The sequence below is a fragment of the Lycium ferocissimum genome, chromosome 3 (assembly GCF_029784015.1).
Source record: "Lycium ferocissimum isolate CSIRO_LF1 chromosome 3, AGI_CSIRO_Lferr_CH_V1, whole genome shotgun sequence".
In the NCBI taxonomy this organism is placed as follows: Eukaryota; Viridiplantae; Streptophyta; class Magnoliopsida; order Solanales; family Solanaceae; genus Lycium; species Lycium ferocissimum.
The window spans coordinates 23,892,427-23,910,621 of NC_081344.1; the positions used below are offsets into that span (position 1 = coordinate 23,892,427).

General features: G+C 35.7%; 2 protein-coding genes across 3 annotated transcripts; one reads left to right on the forward strand and one right to left on the reverse strand.

Annotated features, from left to right (window-relative positions):
• Positions 1-1,229: 1,229 nt before the first annotated feature.
• On the forward strand, positions 1,230-6,504 carry LOC132050068 (sulfate transporter 1.3-like). 2 transcript variants are annotated; one of them, XM_059441108.1, is made up of 14 exons: positions 1,230-1,379; positions 2,040-2,404; positions 2,540-2,588; positions 3,081-3,288; positions 3,888-4,062; positions 4,158-4,223; positions 4,334-4,447; positions 4,546-4,662; positions 4,752-4,878; positions 4,986-5,272; positions 5,368-5,558; positions 5,641-5,726; positions 5,822-5,898; positions 5,991-6,504. In XM_059441108.1, the coding sequence occupies exons 2-14, from the start codon at positions 2,069-2,071 to the stop codon at positions 6,126-6,128; spliced, it is 1,971 nt and encodes a 656-aa protein (XP_059297091.1). In that variant the 5' UTR covers positions 1,230-1,379; positions 2,040-2,068; the 3' UTR covers positions 6,129-6,504. The 2 variants fall into 2 exon arrangements, with proteins under 2 accessions (XP_059297091.1, XP_059297090.1); XM_059441107.1 differs by lacking the exon at positions 1,230-1,379 and having other exon boundaries at positions 1,687-2,404.
• A 3,114-nt stretch (positions 6,505-9,618) lies between these two features.
• LOC132050069 (uncharacterized) lies at positions 9,619-16,076 on the reverse strand. The gene is made up of 4 exons (XM_059441109.1): positions 15,759-16,076; positions 15,245-15,305; positions 15,018-15,162; positions 9,619-10,208 (listed from the first exon to the last, which is right to left on the reverse strand). The coding sequence occupies exons 1-4, from the start codon at positions 15,943-15,945 to the stop codon at positions 9,957-9,959; spliced, it is 645 nt and encodes a 214-aa protein (XP_059297092.1). The 5' UTR covers positions 15,946-16,076; the 3' UTR covers positions 9,619-9,956.
• Between the last annotated feature and the right edge of the window lie 2,119 nt (positions 16,077-18,195).

An 18,195-nucleotide genomic window follows, 5' to 3' on the forward strand; every position in this document is an offset into this window, starting at 1 on the left:
AATTCATCGACTAATTTAATCCTTTATATTTCTCGCTTAACTTACATCATGTGACGGATACAAAATCCACAAAGAGCTTTTCATGGACTTATAAAGCATCCATAAAAGGGTATCATCAATCTCAAAGTTTCTTATTACTAATTATTATTTCACAAATGTAATTTGCCATTATCCAATTTACCAGGAATACATAGACCCGCAATTGAGTCGTACCTTTTAATAAATCAAAATAATGAACAAATCACATTGATCATAATAATTATATCAAGATTAAGAGTATAAGTACATTTAATGAACTAGAGAATTTGTTTTATATATTCGGCACAAAAACACTTATCTCTACTTGGTCCGTTCAATACATACAAAATGTAATAGCACAAGAAGACGGAACTACACCGTTCCCATAATGAAGATACATTATATTAATCTTGTGCTACAATCATACCAATGGCTTTGTCCAATTTCCATCTTTGATTGTGAACCTAAATTTTATACTTATAAGAACCGACGATTTAATCTTCCGTGTATAAGCTAAACTCTATACACTAAATCATCTACTATATAAGTAAAGGACACACATACTAGTACATGATCTATTTAATTCTTTATTAAACAATGAATAAATAATTGTTCTATAATAAATACTATATCCAAACACATGGTTAATAGTATATATATCCCAACTCTTGTTTGGGTTAGCTGGTTAAAAATAGCTGATAAGTGTCAACTGTCAACTGCTGAAAAGCACTTTCAGGTGCTAAAACGGATTCTTTTGTTTACAAATAAATCTTTTAGCTTCTTCGTGTGTTTACTTTTTCATATTTTGAACCCCTTAGTGAAAATCCTACCTTCGTGGTGGCAAACACAAGTTCTGTAGCTATCATAGCTTTATCCAATCCATTGTAAAATAAATAAACCATGTTCTCATATGCCAGAGAAGACTTTGAACCCATAATAGAAAAAATAAATCAAACTAAAGAAATACTACTATTATATACCATTGAAGCTGAAGATACAACTGATTATTTACTGAATTCTTTAAGTCAACACCCTATGGATGTCATTGATATCTCATAATGATCCCAAGCTCAAGTTTATATAATTAGATATCCACAAACACTAATCATTGTGTATTAAACAAATGCAAAATTGCATTTGTTTACATGCTTAAAACCTTACGGTCAGCCCTTCTTCAGGACCTCTGTATTTGGATTAAATTCAATCTAAGTTCACTATGTCCCTTTTGGTAAGGTCTTGTTGAATCAATAAACTAGTTGACTTTTGGAAACTCAATAAACCTATATAAGTAACACTCTCCCTTTTCCCTTTTCTTAAGTATCTCTCCTCCTAAACTCATCCCCATTATCTTTCTTTCCTAGGTACACTTTGGCCTTCTTGTTCTTCTTCCTATGCAAATGCCTATTTTTAAAAAAACTTTTTTACATTGTTAGCAAGCAGTGGGGGATCCAACTTATGAGTTTTGGGGCATAGCCAATTAATCAAGAATTTAAACTAATTGATTGATTCAATCTTTATGTTTTCACCACTGAACCCATTGCACTTTTGCAATGATGTCCAGAGCTTACTCTTTTTTGTTTAAATTTTAGTTGATTTTTGCATATTTATCCATGTTGTCAAACATATTGGGTCCGGTTAAACTCGTTGCAATTAATATAAAGGGTAAAATAGGAAAAACTTACTCAATTTTATCTTGGTTTTTAAAACTGGTAAGTATTTTGAGATGGAGAGAGTATTTTAGAACTTTTTTTCTTAACTCAAATACACAGTGTCTTAAATTCTAAATCCGCCCTTTAATTACGTGACAGAAATAGATAGTGATGGCCCATGAAAACAAACCAAAATAAATACTGTAATAGATTGTTTTTAATTACTTGTCCTTTTTTTGTATGGAAATTTAATATTATTTTTAATTGCTTGTCCTTTCTTATATGGAAATTTATTGTTTTTAATATTTTTGTCCTTTCTTGTATGGAAACTTACGTTATCGTAATCTTCGTCTTCATATTGTACATTTGAAGGTGATTAATACTGTAAACAGGGAAGAATAATGAGTCGTCGTGTTACTGACAATCCTGAAGAAATGGATACGGACATATCAAGAGTGGCTTCTTCACGGAGGCACTCAGAGAACTTGCCATATGTTCACAAAGTTGGTGTTCCGCCAAAACCAAATTTACTTAAGGAGATTACTGAAACTGTGAAGGAAACATTTTTTCATGATGATCCATTGCGACATTTTAAGGACCAATCTAAGACAAAGAAATTGGTACTTGGGATTCAAGCTGTTTTTCCAATTCTTGATTGGGGAAGGTCTTATAATTTGTCCAAGTTTAAAGGTGATCTTATTGCTGGCCTTACTATAGCCAGTCTTTGTATCCCTCAGGTAATAACAGTACCACAAGAAATTAACTAGCTAGTCTTTGGAGCTTGCTCTTTCTTTTCTTTTTTTTTCCATTTTTTTTCCATTTTTTTTTTTTTTGCCGATGTTAACGAGTGTTTTATCAACTTGGCCTCGCAGGATATTGGTTATGCAAGACTTGCAAATTTGGATCCTCAATATGGGCTATGTAAGTTCGTTCTTTCCCCATCCCCACCTCAATCTTCTTCTCATTTTTTTTAAATAATACTGGCGTCTTGTCTGGATTAGTTTGCACACACGTACTTCTACTATTCCAAAGTAACTTTCTACACCAACGCTTAGGCTGATTGTAAGAAATCATCTAAAAAATTTGGCTTTGAACCGACCCTAGTCTCTCATGGTTTTCACCAGAAGCCGATCATGGGTTCCCTTTAGGATTCTTAGCACGGAACTCATTATTTTATTAAATGATGGGTTGAAATTATTTATTTAAAATTTTATTGGATTTTCAAATATATGTGTATGTGTCATGTTGAAAATATTGTATTTAGTTGAACCCTAGGATAAATGCGGCATCGGCATATAATTTTCACTTCATTGACCGCTAGGCGGCACCTTTAACTGCTTTATCCCTCACCCTTCTCTTCTCCCCTTCTTTATTAGAAGAGAAAGAATGACTTGTCTTTTTTCTTTATTACAGATAGTAGTTTTGTGCCACCTTTGGTTTATGCCTTCATGGGAAGTTCAAGAGATATTGCTATAGGGCCAGTGGCTGTGGTGTCTCTGTTGCTTGGAAGTATGCTTCAGCAAGAAGTTGATCCTGTTAAACAAAAACTGGAGTATCAGCGTCTTGCTTTCACTGCTACATTTTTTGCAGGCATTACTCAGTTCATTCTTGGATTTTTCAGGTTATCTCCTCTTCCTTCAATATGCAATAATTACTACTTTCATCCCAAAGAAAAACTGAAGGGGCTCTGATTAGAGTGCCACCTTCTGAATTTTGGTGTAAATTTGGACTTTGAATCTATACTCTGGTTCAAGTAAAATTTCATATTAAGTAAAGCTACATGAATAGTACTAGAAACCAGAAGTTTATAGTTAAAATAATTTAGAAAATGCTAGGAAAAATTATTATTTTATAGTATAATATTGGAGGACTAAGATGAGCTTAAATCGAACGACATGGACAGTAAGAATTCATGTAGCCGCATCCAACTTACTTGAGAGATTGAAGCTCAGATATTGCTGTTAAAAGTTCACAGTTGAAGAGAAATTTCTCAAATAGATGTTCCATACAAATGGCTATACAAAATGGTACTATTATATATAGGCCAGAGCTACATGCTTTAACATGTATGTTTGGAATCTCAATTCATTTCTATGACCATACAAATATAGTGGATAGAATAGTATTATATGTATGCTACATGCTTTAACATACATGTTGCTAATATCAATTCTTTCCTATAATCTTTTTTAATGATTTTTTGTTCTTTTTCCTCTGTAGGCTGGGTTTCTTGATTGACTTTCTATCTCATGCTGCCATTGTTGGCTTCATGGCTGGAGCAGCCATTACTATCAGCCTTCAACAACTGAAGGGTCTACTTGGCATAAAGAAATTCACAAAGGAAACCGACATTGTTTCTGTTATGAAATCAGTTTTTGCTGCAGCACATCATGGGGTGAGATAAATTCAAGAATCTCAATTTACTCCTTTTCTTTTTCCCTTCAACTGTCAATAGGCTAACTAACTATCCTGCTATTTAATTTGGACCAGTGGAACTGGCAGACTATTGTGATAGGCGTATCTTTCTTGGCTTTCCTTCTAGCTGCCAAGTTCATTGTAAGAATCAATACAATTTCCTTGCCCTTTAATTACAACTTCTATTACCGTCATGGTTGATCTGATTGCCCATTATTTCTCCTTTTGTTTTGCCTTTTATTGTTCAACAGGGAAAGAAGAACAAGAAATACTTTTGGGTGCCTGCAATTGCTCCGTTGATTTCTGTTGTCCTCTCAACACTCTTTGTGTTTCTCTTCCATGCTGAAAAACATGGTGTCCAAATTGTGAGTTTTTGATATAAAATATTATCATAATTCTTATGTTATCTTTATATGATTTTTCTCTTCATGTGCCTTAAATTCGATCTTATTGTAACATCAAGGTAAAACACATCGATCGAGGGATCAATCCCCCCTCAGTGAAGGAGATTTATTTCAGTGGTGAATATTTAGCCAAGGGATTCAGAATTGGTGCAATTGCTGGTTTGATAGCATTAACGGTAAGTTATGCTTCCAAACTCATTTCTCGGACAAGCATTCTTTTCACGAAAAGCTTTCTTTTTATATTACAAACTTGTTGGAACTATAGGAGGCTGCAGCAATTGGAAGAACATTTGCGGCATTGAAGGATTACCAAATTGATGGGAACAAAGAAATGGTAGCTTTAGGAACAATGAATATAGTTGGCTCAATGACATCCTGCTATGTGGCTACTGGTAGGTGAAAACACAAGAAGTCTATACTTATTCCTCTGTGCCCTACCATAATTAATATTTGACTTTCTCAATAAATTGATTGCAAATGAACTTGAAACTGTTTGCAGGATCCTTTTCTCGTTCAGCAGTCAACTATATGGCTGGATGCCAAACGGCAGTCTCAAATATTGTCATGTCTTGTGTTGTGTTGCTAACTCTAGAACTGATTACACCATTGTTCAAATACACACCGAATGCTATACTGGCTTCCATCATCATATCTGCCGTTATCGGGTTGATAGATATCGATGCAATGACTCTTCTGTATAAGATTGATAAGTTTGATTTCGTTGCTTGCATGGGAGCCTTCTTAGGGGTGGTTTTCGATTCTGTTGAGATAGGCCTCTTGATCGCGGTAAACAAGCTAGAAAATTCTTCTTTAGCTTAGTTTCTTGGATTGGTTACATCATAGTAAAACAAATTTTGAACATCAATATTATGATTTATCAGGTTGCTATATCATTTGCCAAAATCCTCCTCCAAGTTACAAGGCCTCGGATTGCTGTTCTTGGCAAGGTCCCGAGGACTACTGTATACAGAAATATACAACAATATCCGGAAGCAACAAAAGTCCCTGGCATTCTTATTGTGAGAGTTGATTCTGCTATCTATTTTTCCAACTCCAATTACATGAGGGACAGGTACTAATTACCTCATTAGCTTAACGATATCGTTTGCTTGTTACCCCAAAGTTGGATTCGCATCAAAATCAATGTTTTGCAGGATACTAAGATGGCTAACTGATGAAGAAGAACAAATAAAAGAAACTAATCAACAGAAGATCCAGTATTTAATAGTTGAAATGTCACGTAAGGAATTCTCCAAATACTAAATTCTTCGACTTCCTTTTCCTCGAGGTTTCAATTGAGTAGCTGAGAGTAACTTGCTTCATGCTTTCTTGCAGCTGTTACTGATATAGATACCAGTGGAATTCATGCCTTAGAAGATTTGGTCAAGTCCCTTCAGAAAAGAAATGTTGAAGTAAGCAAGCAGTATATAAATTTTATATTTGTACCAATCTTTTCTCTGTATAAAAGACAGGTATTTATATTCACACTTTAATGTGTTTACAGCTTGTTCTGGCAAATCCGGGGCAAATGGTGCTCGACAAACTTCATGCATCTGGTTTTCCAGACATGATTGGAGAAGACAAGATTTTCCTAACCGTGGCAGATGCTGTCATGACATGTGCTCCAAAATTGGAGCCTTGAATGTTGAGAAAATACACTACATTAACGAATCTTTTGTTTTGAGTGAACAGCAGACAAGAGAAAAATGCTGGTTTCAATTGTTTAACTGGAAAAAGTTCAAGCTGTCTATATGATGCTTGAAGGGAAATTTGTAAATCTGCTTTTGGTTAGGCATTGTAAAGCCTTTTTTTCTTTTGGTTCTTTTTTCCTTTCTCACATAACTATCTTTCTTTCTTTTAACTCCATGTATCTTTTTGTGGTGCTTCTTTCACATTCAATATTCTAGAAAGAGTGCTGCTTGACTAATTTACCTTGTACCCTTGGTCTGTTGAATTAGGTATGTGATATGTGTTAAAAGCTTGAGAAATGCACAATATGTTTTGTTGTTGAGCTCCAATGATCTATCATGCATGAAATTATACACAATGACCTTGAAAATGGGTGGTTTTGAACTAGGTCAAAAGTTAAAGTTTTGCCTTTAGGGCAAACGGGTTCAAAAGTTCAATTTCACCACCTCCAACACCATTCTTGTAAATCACCCTCTCTCATGTAACCTGACAAAAACTAAACTTCATAGCTTTGTTATTTCAAATATTAAGCTCTCTTTTTGTCATCTCGTACCATGCAATATACTTTTTCCTTCCCGTGAATCACGAGAGCGCTTAGCAGCCAGAGGACCAGAGGTCATCTTCCTTTCAGAGTAAAGCAACTCATTAAAGTGTGCTAGCCCGTAAAAAATCAGGAGATTTTCACAAATAAGTTATTTTCATGCCATTATTTAAGTTTTAACCTCTCTAGGCTCATAATTTGGCCGCAATATCCTAGTGGATTGCCATAAGTTCGGATGGATGCCACTCATGGCTATCACCAAGAGTTTAGTACAAATTGTCATGGTGGATTACTAGGAGTTTTTAATGGATGGACTTGCCACAAGCCACGGCGATCCCATGAGTTTAATCCAAAGCCTATTGGATCACTTGAAATTTTTTTGGGATAATTACTTGGTGATACAACCCACACATCTAACCAACCAATTCTAACCCAAGTATTAGCTTATTACCCATCCATCTCTGTTTTCCCACTCGGCCACAATTGTGTCCTCCGACGTCGGAAAAACCTCCACCACGGTCCGCCTTCGACGCAATACCACAAGCTCACCACGAGCTTCGTCCCTCACCCCTCTCTCTCCATTTTGGCTATCAAGCCATGGAAGTTCATATCTGGCCAGAAAGTTTCAACTCCGACGGTTCGTATTTTGGCTATTCTTCCAAATCCGTCCGGTAATAAATTAGTTCTTTCTGAATCTTTGCGTTGGGGGATGATTTTGTTTGCTACTTGCTGATGAGAATGCCCAATTATGGGGAGAAAACAACGATTGCCCATACGGTGCTTGTTTAAGTGTCTGAATGAATTCTTTAGCTTTGTGTAGGGATATTGCAGTGTCATGTTCATTCACTGTCATATTTCACCTTCGTATTCCGATGATTCATATTTGGCACTGTAGTATATGTAATATTTATATATATAGCTATACAAAACAGATATATTATGTATACATTGTAATTTGAGTTGGCTTCATGTGTTTATACAGAGCATATACATTGTCTATACAAAGTATATTAATGTGTGTGTGTATAGTTATGTTTTGTATACACTGTAATTTGAGTTAGTTTCATGTGTTTATACAAAGCATATACATTATATATATACAAAGTTTATTAATGTATATATATAGTTATACAGAACAAATATATTATCTATCTTGTAGATGATACAATGAGTTATATCAACTGCAAACTACATGTGCGAGCTGTATATTTATGAGACAATTTATGTATTTTTCCGTTAATATATACACTGGATATTGAACATACTATTTGCGCGAAAGGTGCCTGATTTTTAAGAAAAATTTCAGCAGGTATCATTTCTAGGGATGGTGTTAAACTTTTGTCAATGTTATTATAGTTTTTAGCAACGACAGATATCAGCCATAACTTGTTCTCCACCTCTTCTTGTTCTTCCTCCATCTCTTCTCTTTCTTCTTCATATGTGTTGCAGTAATTTGAAGAGCCGTTGCTTATTTGTGATTGGTTTGGTTGAAGAAACTTGAAAAACACCATTGTAGGATTTTCTTAACTTCGTTGAAGAAGACAAAGTTGTCTCTTAATTTTAGAACAATTGGGTTGAAAATGATCATTGAGATATGTTGGGATTGATATTAAAATGTTGTATATCAAATTTGGAGCAATTTGAACAATTTTGAAGCAAAAACGTGTCGGTGAAATTTCTCAAAAACTTCTGGTGATCCTGTAGTACTTGTAAACGATTTATTCCAAAGTTGCGACACAATTTGTACTAAAGTCGTGGTGTGTCCGTAATAGCTTGTACTAAGGCTTTAGTACAAATAGTGTCGCAACTTTAGAATAAATCGTTCACAAGTACTACAGGATCACCAAAGGTTTTTGAGACATTTCACCGACACGTTTTTGCTTCAAATGTTCAAATTGCTCCAAATTTGATATACAACATTTTAATATCAATCCCAACATATCTCAATGATCATTTGCAACCCAATTGTTCTAAAATCAATAGACAACTTTGTCTTCTTCAACGAAACTAAGAAAACCCTACAATGGTGTTTTTCAAGTTTCTTCAACCAAACCAACCACAAATAAGCAACAACTCTTCAAATTACTGCAACACATATGAAGAAGAAGGAGAAGAGATGAAGGAAGAACGAGAAGAGGTGGATAACAAGTTATGACTGATATCTATCTTTGCTAAAAAAAAATAACATGGACAAAAGTTTAACATCATCCCTAGAAATGACACCTATTAAAATTTGTCTTAAAAATCAGGTACCTTTCGCGCAAAGATCATGTTCAATATCCGGTGTATATATTAAAGGAAAAATACATAAAGTTGCTCAAAAAATTCAGTTACACACTTTAACTTTACGGGTGACCATTCACCGCTATTCTTGTTTAATGTTATTTCACCCCTGTTTGTCCATGTGGCACGCGCATTCAACCCAAATTATTTGGGCACGTATACTCGATACATTATACAGAAAAAATACTTAAAATTATTGAAGACAAATTTAATTAGACACATGTTCCGACTGGGTGCTATGCAACTAATTACCATTAATCTTTGTGGGCCACTTTCTTTTCTTATCTAAGTATTCTACTTTAAAGGATCATTGAGTGTAGAAAGAAGAAATCAAAAGCTTGGATTTGATACTTCATGCTATGAGTACACCTGAGAAAATTCATTTCTTTTCTTGACAAGAGTTTATCATCTTACTAAATCCAATTACAGTACTCTAAGATGTGTTATAGTAGCTCAAATTTTCTGTTGTGGCTTGTGAGAGAGGTCAAAACAATGAATTCCAAATTTCAAACATTGGATATCTGCTTCACATATCGACGCTTTAGAGAAATCTGAAGATTCCAGTGAGCACGAAATAGCATAACTTTGTTTTTATCGGTAGCAAGAAATGCTAGCATAATTTGCAAATTAAAAATTGACCTGAGTAGAATTCTCACAAGTCACAACCATAGAATTCAGCCTTATTGTTGACAACTTGTGACTCACTGCTTTTTTGGCCGTAGAATAAAGAATGATAACATTAAAATGTAAGGCCAATGATGCCCTCCTTAAGTATTTTCTACACTCAGATACAGAAAACTGGCACTCAATACTGAATGTATATAATTTATGGTTTAATTTAAAATGAAAATACATCAAAAGCCTCAATTAGATTCGCTCGATCAAACATTAATGAGGAGGAAGCAGATGCAGAACTAATCAAAGTGCCAGAATTCAAACTAGTAAAGCAGCAGAGCATCAACCACTGCCCATAGCCATCAAGAACTCACCCTCACAAACCACATCTTCTCCTACATATGCCTTACCTTCCATCTTTGCTATTCCGAAACGTTTTTGCAGCTTGATCAGTGTCATTCTCATTACCAAAGTATCTCCAGCCACCACTGGCTTCCTGAACCTTACTTTGTCTACTCCAGCGAAAAAGAAATTCTCCCGGGAACCTCCGACTTCAGGTTGCAGCATAACGATGCCGCCAACTTGTGCCATTGCCTAAATTGACAGAAATGGATACCCATCAGAATCTGATAACAAAACATCTTGCAGCCAAAGAAAGTTTTCGGGCACCTTATCCATCTAAATAACTACTATAAAAAATAAAGGAAGGAAATAGGGAATCGCCTTTAACATATGCTATAGGATATTCTCCACATTTAACTTATTCTACCAACACACAACGTTAAAATTTTCCTTTCCTCGTGAAGTATTATCATCCTTCTTCACTTCAGCAGATTTTACTTTTTAGGACTCTTTTTAAACAAAACATTGAAAGAATATCATATACAGCGAGTGATTGACTGGAAGCATTGTTGAGATGGTTTAAATGGTTAGAAGTTGTGGAGTTCTCAGAGTAAGACAAGATGCGCCTAAACCTGGTGATCAGTGATCGCTAACATATGAGTATATTTAGCATTCTCAAAAGCCATCAAATCCCCCCTGCTTCCTATACAATACTATCAGAGAAGTCCTTGTTTGACCTGTATGTACCTTACAACTCATTCACCAAGCTTTGAAAAAAGAATGGGAGCATTGCTGCCGCAAACTCCAAACTGTCTCTAGCTTATTTTTTAATATTAAGGAAATAAAGTGGACAGCTGCACAAAGCTGATACTAAACTGGACAGCTACAACTTATCTTGGCATGCCTTTAGGCAGCAAACACAAAGCTGGGGAAATTTGGGATGAGTATAGTGGAGAAAACAGAAAAGAAGTTGGCTAAGTGAAGGCATAATATTTATCTCTGGGAGGAAGGCTTATACTTATCAATTCTGTCCTTGATTCTCTTCCTAAATATGTAATGTCCTTATTCCCTTTACCTTCCCATGTTCAGGAAAAATTGGATAGACTTAGAAGGGAATTTCTGTGGCATGATTGTGGAGAAGGCAGAGGTTACAATTTGGTTACGTGGAAGACAGCACAGTAGGGTAAAGAGATGGGTGGGTTGGGCATCAGAAATCTGAGAATAAAAAATAATAGCTAGTGATGAAATGGCTATGGAGGTACAATAGTGAGGAACAAGCACTGTGGAAGGAGGTAATTAAATGCAAGTTTGGTGAACTCAATCCTTGGTGTACTAATTTGTGCAATGTTACTTATGGGGTTGGGGTTTGGAAGACTATTAGAGCTCTTTGGCCCAAGTTAGAAGGGAATCTGCTGGTGAACATAGGAGATGGCAAAAAAATAAAAAAATTGAAGGATGCTTGGAATGAACAAATGCCACTGATGGAAGCATTTCCGGATTTGTTTAATCTTGCAACAATCCAGAGGCCACTATTGATGAAGCTTGGAGTGCACAGGGCTGGAACTGTCCTTAGAAGATTTTTGAATGATTGGGAGGTGGAAAGGGTGGCTAACCTCCTGAATAGGATTGGTGATTTCAATAGCACCAGCACTGATCCAGATAATCTGAGACGGAGACACAACAGAGATGGACAATTTACTGTTAACAGGGCATATAGGAAGGAGGGTAGGGTGCAGAATGGGGAGCAACCAAAATTATGGAAAAACACCTGGAAATGACCAGCTCCAACCAAGGTGAAATGCTTCAGTTGGCTGGTGGCAAAGAGGGCCTGTTTGACACATGAAGTTTTGAAGAGAAAGGGTGCTAGTATAGTTTCCAGATGTTTGCTTTGCAAAGAAACAGATGAAACCAACAGCCACTTATTCCTACATTGCAAATTCACAGTACAACTTTGGGAAATATTCCTCAACCTCACAGAGACAAAATGGACCATGCCTGAACATACTGCAGATCTGCTAGCTGTTGGATGAGAGGGGAGGCAGCAAGAGTCAGAAAGATGATACCACATTGCATCTGGTGGACTGTATGGAAAGAAACGAGCGGGAGATGCTTTGAAGATAGATCCAATTCCATTCGCAAAGTTAAATGGAATTGTATTGAATCGTTCTACTTTTGGGGTAAGGAAATAGGATTAGAAGACCAATTTGTAGATTTATTTAGAACTCTGTAAGTATTTCTTTTCCTTTTCTGTTCTGTTAGACACTTTTTGGAGGTCTCCAGCATTAGGACATGCTTATGAATACAAATTTACCAGTTTCAACAAAAACTGGACAGCTGCATTAGAGAATAGAAAGCATTTTGATCAGAGGAAGAAAATATTGAAATTCTAAAATCTCACATTTTCTTTGATATGATTACATTAGGTCCTTGAAGATCTAGAACAGAAGGTTCCCAAAAGGAGTATATTGTAGTATCTTTTGTCACGGAGGAATCTGGTGTTGCACAACCGCTAATTACTCTCACCAAAGAAACAGGCACACAGACGTGTCAATAAAGAACCAATAGAAAACTACATGCCAACCAGAAGAAATCATGAACAGCTGCAGCACCTAATAGTGTAAAGAAATGTTTATATAGTGATATTGAACTTCCAAATTTTTTTTTTTTTTTTTTAAAACCGGTAACTTTTAAACTTCCAAAATAATATGCACATTGTCACACTTTTCACTTTTTCTTCCATGCTGGGACAACATCGAGTCCATGAGAATTTGGTGCTGAAGGTTACCATGACGTGTATCATTTGTTTTTACCCATAAGGAAATTGGTATTAATTACAACCACCAATTTCTCTCATCACGCACATATGTTTCACGGTACAGCATATTGAGAACAACATCCTTACAAAAGATGGTTCTAAAAGTTTCAAATGCCCAAATCACAAACCACACAACAGTATATTCTTACACTTACTATGTCAATGTGCCATTCAATTCAACATAGATCACACCAAACAAACTGTGTCCATCATGCAAAAAGTGTTGTTGGGCAATCTTCTCTATAGCTAAATTGGTGTAGTTGTCAATCTTTTTGAACTTCTTTCTATATCTTTCCTCCATTGGAATAACAATGAGAATATTACTACAAGATTATTTATGAGCAGATGCACTAATTTTCTTGAGTCGAGCTAGGCACTGCTCTGAAACTATTTCAGTGTGAAAAATCTTCCAGGATTAAACAAGCTTTCCTTTAAAGAAGAGGGAACAGGAACAACAAAATCTAAATAACACACCAGCTAGTCAGAAAAAGAGAATAAGAGAACGCAGTTAAATATCTGTAGAGGAAAAAGAGCACTAGAAGAGAATTGAGCTTGAGAATTTATTGGTGGCAGAAGGCTTGTTCATACCTTTGATTGGAAATGGTGAGATTTATTTATAGGGGTAGAGTAGGTTTTAACTCATGCCACTCGTCCAAAAATTTCATGCAAGATGCCACTTAATGATCTCTTGCCATGCTTGAAGCCACTTGGTCAGTTGGCTTTTGAATTATTGTCAACAATACCCACATATTTCAAAAGATATTTTAGGAATAAAAGGTTAAGAGCGTTGGATTTGTATGGTCCAAATGCAATAGGTTTGGTGTCTTTTAAACTATGAACCAAACTTAGACGGATATAATTTGTCAGAAATTTCTCAAAATTACTGGTGAAATATAATATTTCTATGAACAAAAAATTCTTATTTTAAGTCAGAGATTTCACCGATCACATTTTGACCCCCATACTTGTGATGTTCGACAGCGATTTTGTGCGAATAGGCCAAGTGCGTGCCGGTTTATTCATGAGAGCTCGAAAGACTTGACCAAAGTTTTTTGGAGCAGAGCCTCCTTCCACTCTCATACAGGTGAATTTGTCAAGTGTAAAATGGTTTGAATACACTATCCTTAAGAAATATGAATTCATTAAGAGTTATAACGCATCCTCTCAATAAAGATCCGTGCTTCAATGTCAATATCAACTTGTCATTACCATAAGAGCATCCAAGGGAGTGGCCTAGTGGTTAATGAAGTGGATTGAGAACCATGAGGTCTCAGATTTAATTCCCGACGGAGACAAAATACTACTCCCTCTGTCCCAAAAAGATTGTCCTCCTTTCCTTTTTAGTCTGTCCCAAAAAGATTGTCCCCTTTCTATATTTAAAAACAATTTAACTTTATGAGATGATTTACAGCCACACAAATATTTAAGGCTTGTTTTGGACCACACATTTCAAAAGTCTTCCTTTATTTCTTAAACTTTGTGTCAAGTCAAAAGAGGACAATCTTTTTGGGATGGAGGGAGTACATGATTTCCTCTCATCTGTCTAAGCCTTGATGGACAGAGTTATCCGGTACCTGTGCTGGTGGAGGGTAGCATTTACCCCATGAAATTAGTCGAGGTACATGCAAGCTCACCCGAAAACCATGGCTATAAAAAAAAATACCATATGAACTTACTTTATGGGATCTCCAATTATATAGGTTGAGTTACCATCTTATTGACATCTTGTTGGCCTTAACCCATTTCTTTTGAGGTTTGACGAATTAATTTTCTTCCAACAGTCTCTGTCATAGGATCGGCCAAATTTACTTCTAGCTTCACATAGTCAATGGAAGTTATTCCATCTCTTGGCAATTGTTTTACGACATCATGTCTCATATGTATCTGACGTATCTGACAATTATAAGATTTATTCTTTGCAATGATAATTACTGTTTGACAATCATAATGTCTAGACTCTAGACACAGGAGGCAACAAGTGTTGGTTACAGAAATATTAGCTTTTGATGAATCGTGAACTACTTGAAGTTTCCTATTAAAAATATTTGCAAATGCAATTACTTTAACATATAACACCATGACCGTATAGATGCACTCTTGAAATTTAACCCAATATACATCATAAGTGGTACAAAAATTAGTATAAAGAAAAACTATAATTTTAATGAAGGATCTTTACTCTATTCACATTCTACGAAGAGACTCAGTTAGAATTTCAAGCAATGAAAAGTGAATGAGATACATACCTCAACCATGAGGACACCAGGCATGATAGGCCTCTCAGGGAAATGACCAGGAAAGAAGTTATCATTAATTGTCACATTCTTGATAGCCACAGCTGACACTCCCGGATTGTACTCAATCACTCTATCCACTAGTAGAAACGGAAAACTGCAAACAATGCAAGTTCAGCAGCCTCTTCACATTATTGAAACAAATAAATAATTACTTACAACGGGGAGCAACTTCTTACCGATGAGGCAATATCTCGCGAATCTGATTGATATCCATCACAGTAGGGAATGCTGGGTATCCTACAAATAAACCAAGATGCAAACTTTGATCAGACCAAACTGATTTGTTCTCAAAAACAGTTTTTCTTTGTTTTCTTGTCCAAGCATGTTTTATTTAATTTGTTTCTTGAAACCAAACAAACTTTTGGAAGCACAAAATCAATTCTTTCACAACAGGTCCCTAAAAACCAAATTCAAACGAGATAATCTGTTCTAATTTAAAGGAGAGCCTTGAAGCAACGGTAAAGTTGTCTCCGTGTGATCTATAAGTCTTGCAGGGCAGGCTGCCTACATCACACCCCGGCAGTGCGGCCCTTCCCAAGACCCTGCGTGAACGCGGGATGCTTAGTGCACCGCGCTGCCTTTTTTTTTTTTTTTTTTTTAATAATCTGTTCTCAAGTCCAAACCCACAGTTAAAGTGGATAGTAAAAAGAGAAATACAAAGAGATAAGAAAGAATAACGGTAATGCATACTCAATTCAATTGGAGTTTCAGATTTGGTAACTGCATCACTATCAGGAGAGACACAGCTGGTGATGAACTCATTCTTGTTCTTCTTGAATTGGGTTTTCAAGGAATGTGATCTTGAAACAACAAGTGATTGTTTTCTGTGATAATTGAGAGTGGAGAATAGAGTTTGTGACAAGGCAGTAGAAGCCATTGATGAAAGATGTATTGTGAAAAGTGAGTGTGTATTTGATGAATTTAGAGGGTGAGAATGAGGATGTGTGTTAAGCGTTAAGATTTAAGTAAAAGCAGAAAGATGAGAGTCCAGTGTGGAGCAGAGGCGGAGGTAACAACATTGGTGTCAGTGGGGATGTTTGAACAAGTTAAAATTAGGGAGGCTCATCCAAGGTCAAATGGTACTAGGAAAAAGTTATAAGTAGGGATTAAATCTATCTATATCTATTATTTTAAAAGTGCGAATATAAATGTTGATTGACCAAAATATCATTTAAGTATTGAACGACTTTTATATCATTAATTAGATCTAATCCTAATTCTCTTCTATAATATCATTGTACAAAAATGTAAAATACTTCATTAGTTGTATAATCCAAATCAAATCGTAACATAGTAATTTCAATCCTATTGATAATCAAATTCTTGGACACTTCATTTTATTAACAGTAAAAAGACCCAGATTTTGTTTTAATAATTCCAATCCTATTTGTATCTAGATTTTATTTAAATAATTACTATCCTATTCATACTCAAACTCTCCTGTACGTAGGACATATAATTTATATATCTTAGTTCTTTTTTCTCGTGCAATGCTAAAAAATAATACCTTTTTTTATATATCTACCTAGAGTACACAAGTTATTATGTATAAAAAGAGCTACACACCTACGTACACTAAATATATTTATCTATTATGCATTTCTAAAACACAGTGGTTCGATTATACTAGAATCGTTGAAGGTGCATCTAATGGTAAGAGGTGTGATGGATTGATAGGTTATCAAATGTGTATTATTTCTATTTTAATAGTTTGTAAGGATTAAATATTTCTCACTATATATTGTAAACTTGAAAAGTTGGTGTTATTATAAAATTGAGAATGTTAAATTGTCTAATAACATCTTTTACCTGACTATTAAAATTAATGTCTAATGACATTTTCGTAATATAATTTAATTACAAGTAATATTACCGAACATTTTTTGTGTGACCAAATTTCGGCAGATTTTAAATGGATTTAAATTGAAGGCTTAAGACAAGTGTATGATGCTGAGCCTAACAATAGTATGAATGGTTTTATATGTAGATTACGAGACTACGAACGATCGTAAATAGATTGCAAGACGGGAGGTAGGTTGGAAAGTCGAAAAGTAAGCTTCCAGGTATGTTAAGGCTAAACCTTTCTTTCTTAAGGCATGATCCCTTTGTTGTGAACCTATATATGATATCCTCAATAAACCTATTTCTAAAATACCAAAGCTTACAGTTCCCGATGTTTCTGTGATATCATCGAACTTGTTTCATGGCTATTGATGTTATTTATTGATGTTGATCTCACCTTATGACTTGTTTCTTCAAGGTGAGATGTGTTCATGATGAGGGGTTCCATAATAATAATCCAACGAGTTTAGGAACAGGTTCTTAAGGAATGTTTTATAGGACATGAATAGAGTGCTAGTAGAGGATCCCTAATGAGGTATTTAATGTTCGTAGAGAGGCTTATGGTGTATCTCAGGATTTGATTAATGTTTAGTTAAGCAAGAAGAAGTACTAATGGCCTGGGCTGTGCTTATAAGTCTTATGTGATTATGTAGACCCTACGGGTTAAGTGATGACTATGAGAAGTACATAGAGAGTACTTGTAGAAGTTTGGTTATGATGTCGATTATAATTACCACTGGTCTACGACCAGTTGGGCAGATATGTGTTTACCACCATGCTCGGGTTGCGTTTATTACCATTAATTACCATTGGCCGTGGCCGTTACCACCGATCGGTCGGGCGGATTGCGCTTTACCGTCGGGTGATAATCGGACGGGCGATTACCTCGTGCTACGGCGGTCGGGCGATTACTTCGATCGGTCGGGCATATAGCACCAGGATGTTATATGATACGTAGGTCAGGGTCACAGTATTGTACATAGATGTAGTTAAAGATATGAGAGTATTAAGAGACATGCGTGCTAGATTCTCATTGGTAAGTCAGAAGTGCCAAGTTGACTCTTATTCTTCTTCTTGCAGCATATATTTATTATATTACATTTTCGCCTTACATACTCGGTACATTATTCGTACTGACGTCCTTTCTTGTGGACGCTGCGTTCATGCCTGCAGGTGTAGACAGACGAGACGAGGATTTTCCACAGTAGGCTGCTTTCAGGTATCAATTTTGATTGGTGGGCTCCACTTCTTCCTGGAGCATTGCCGAGTCTGGGTTTGTGTAGGT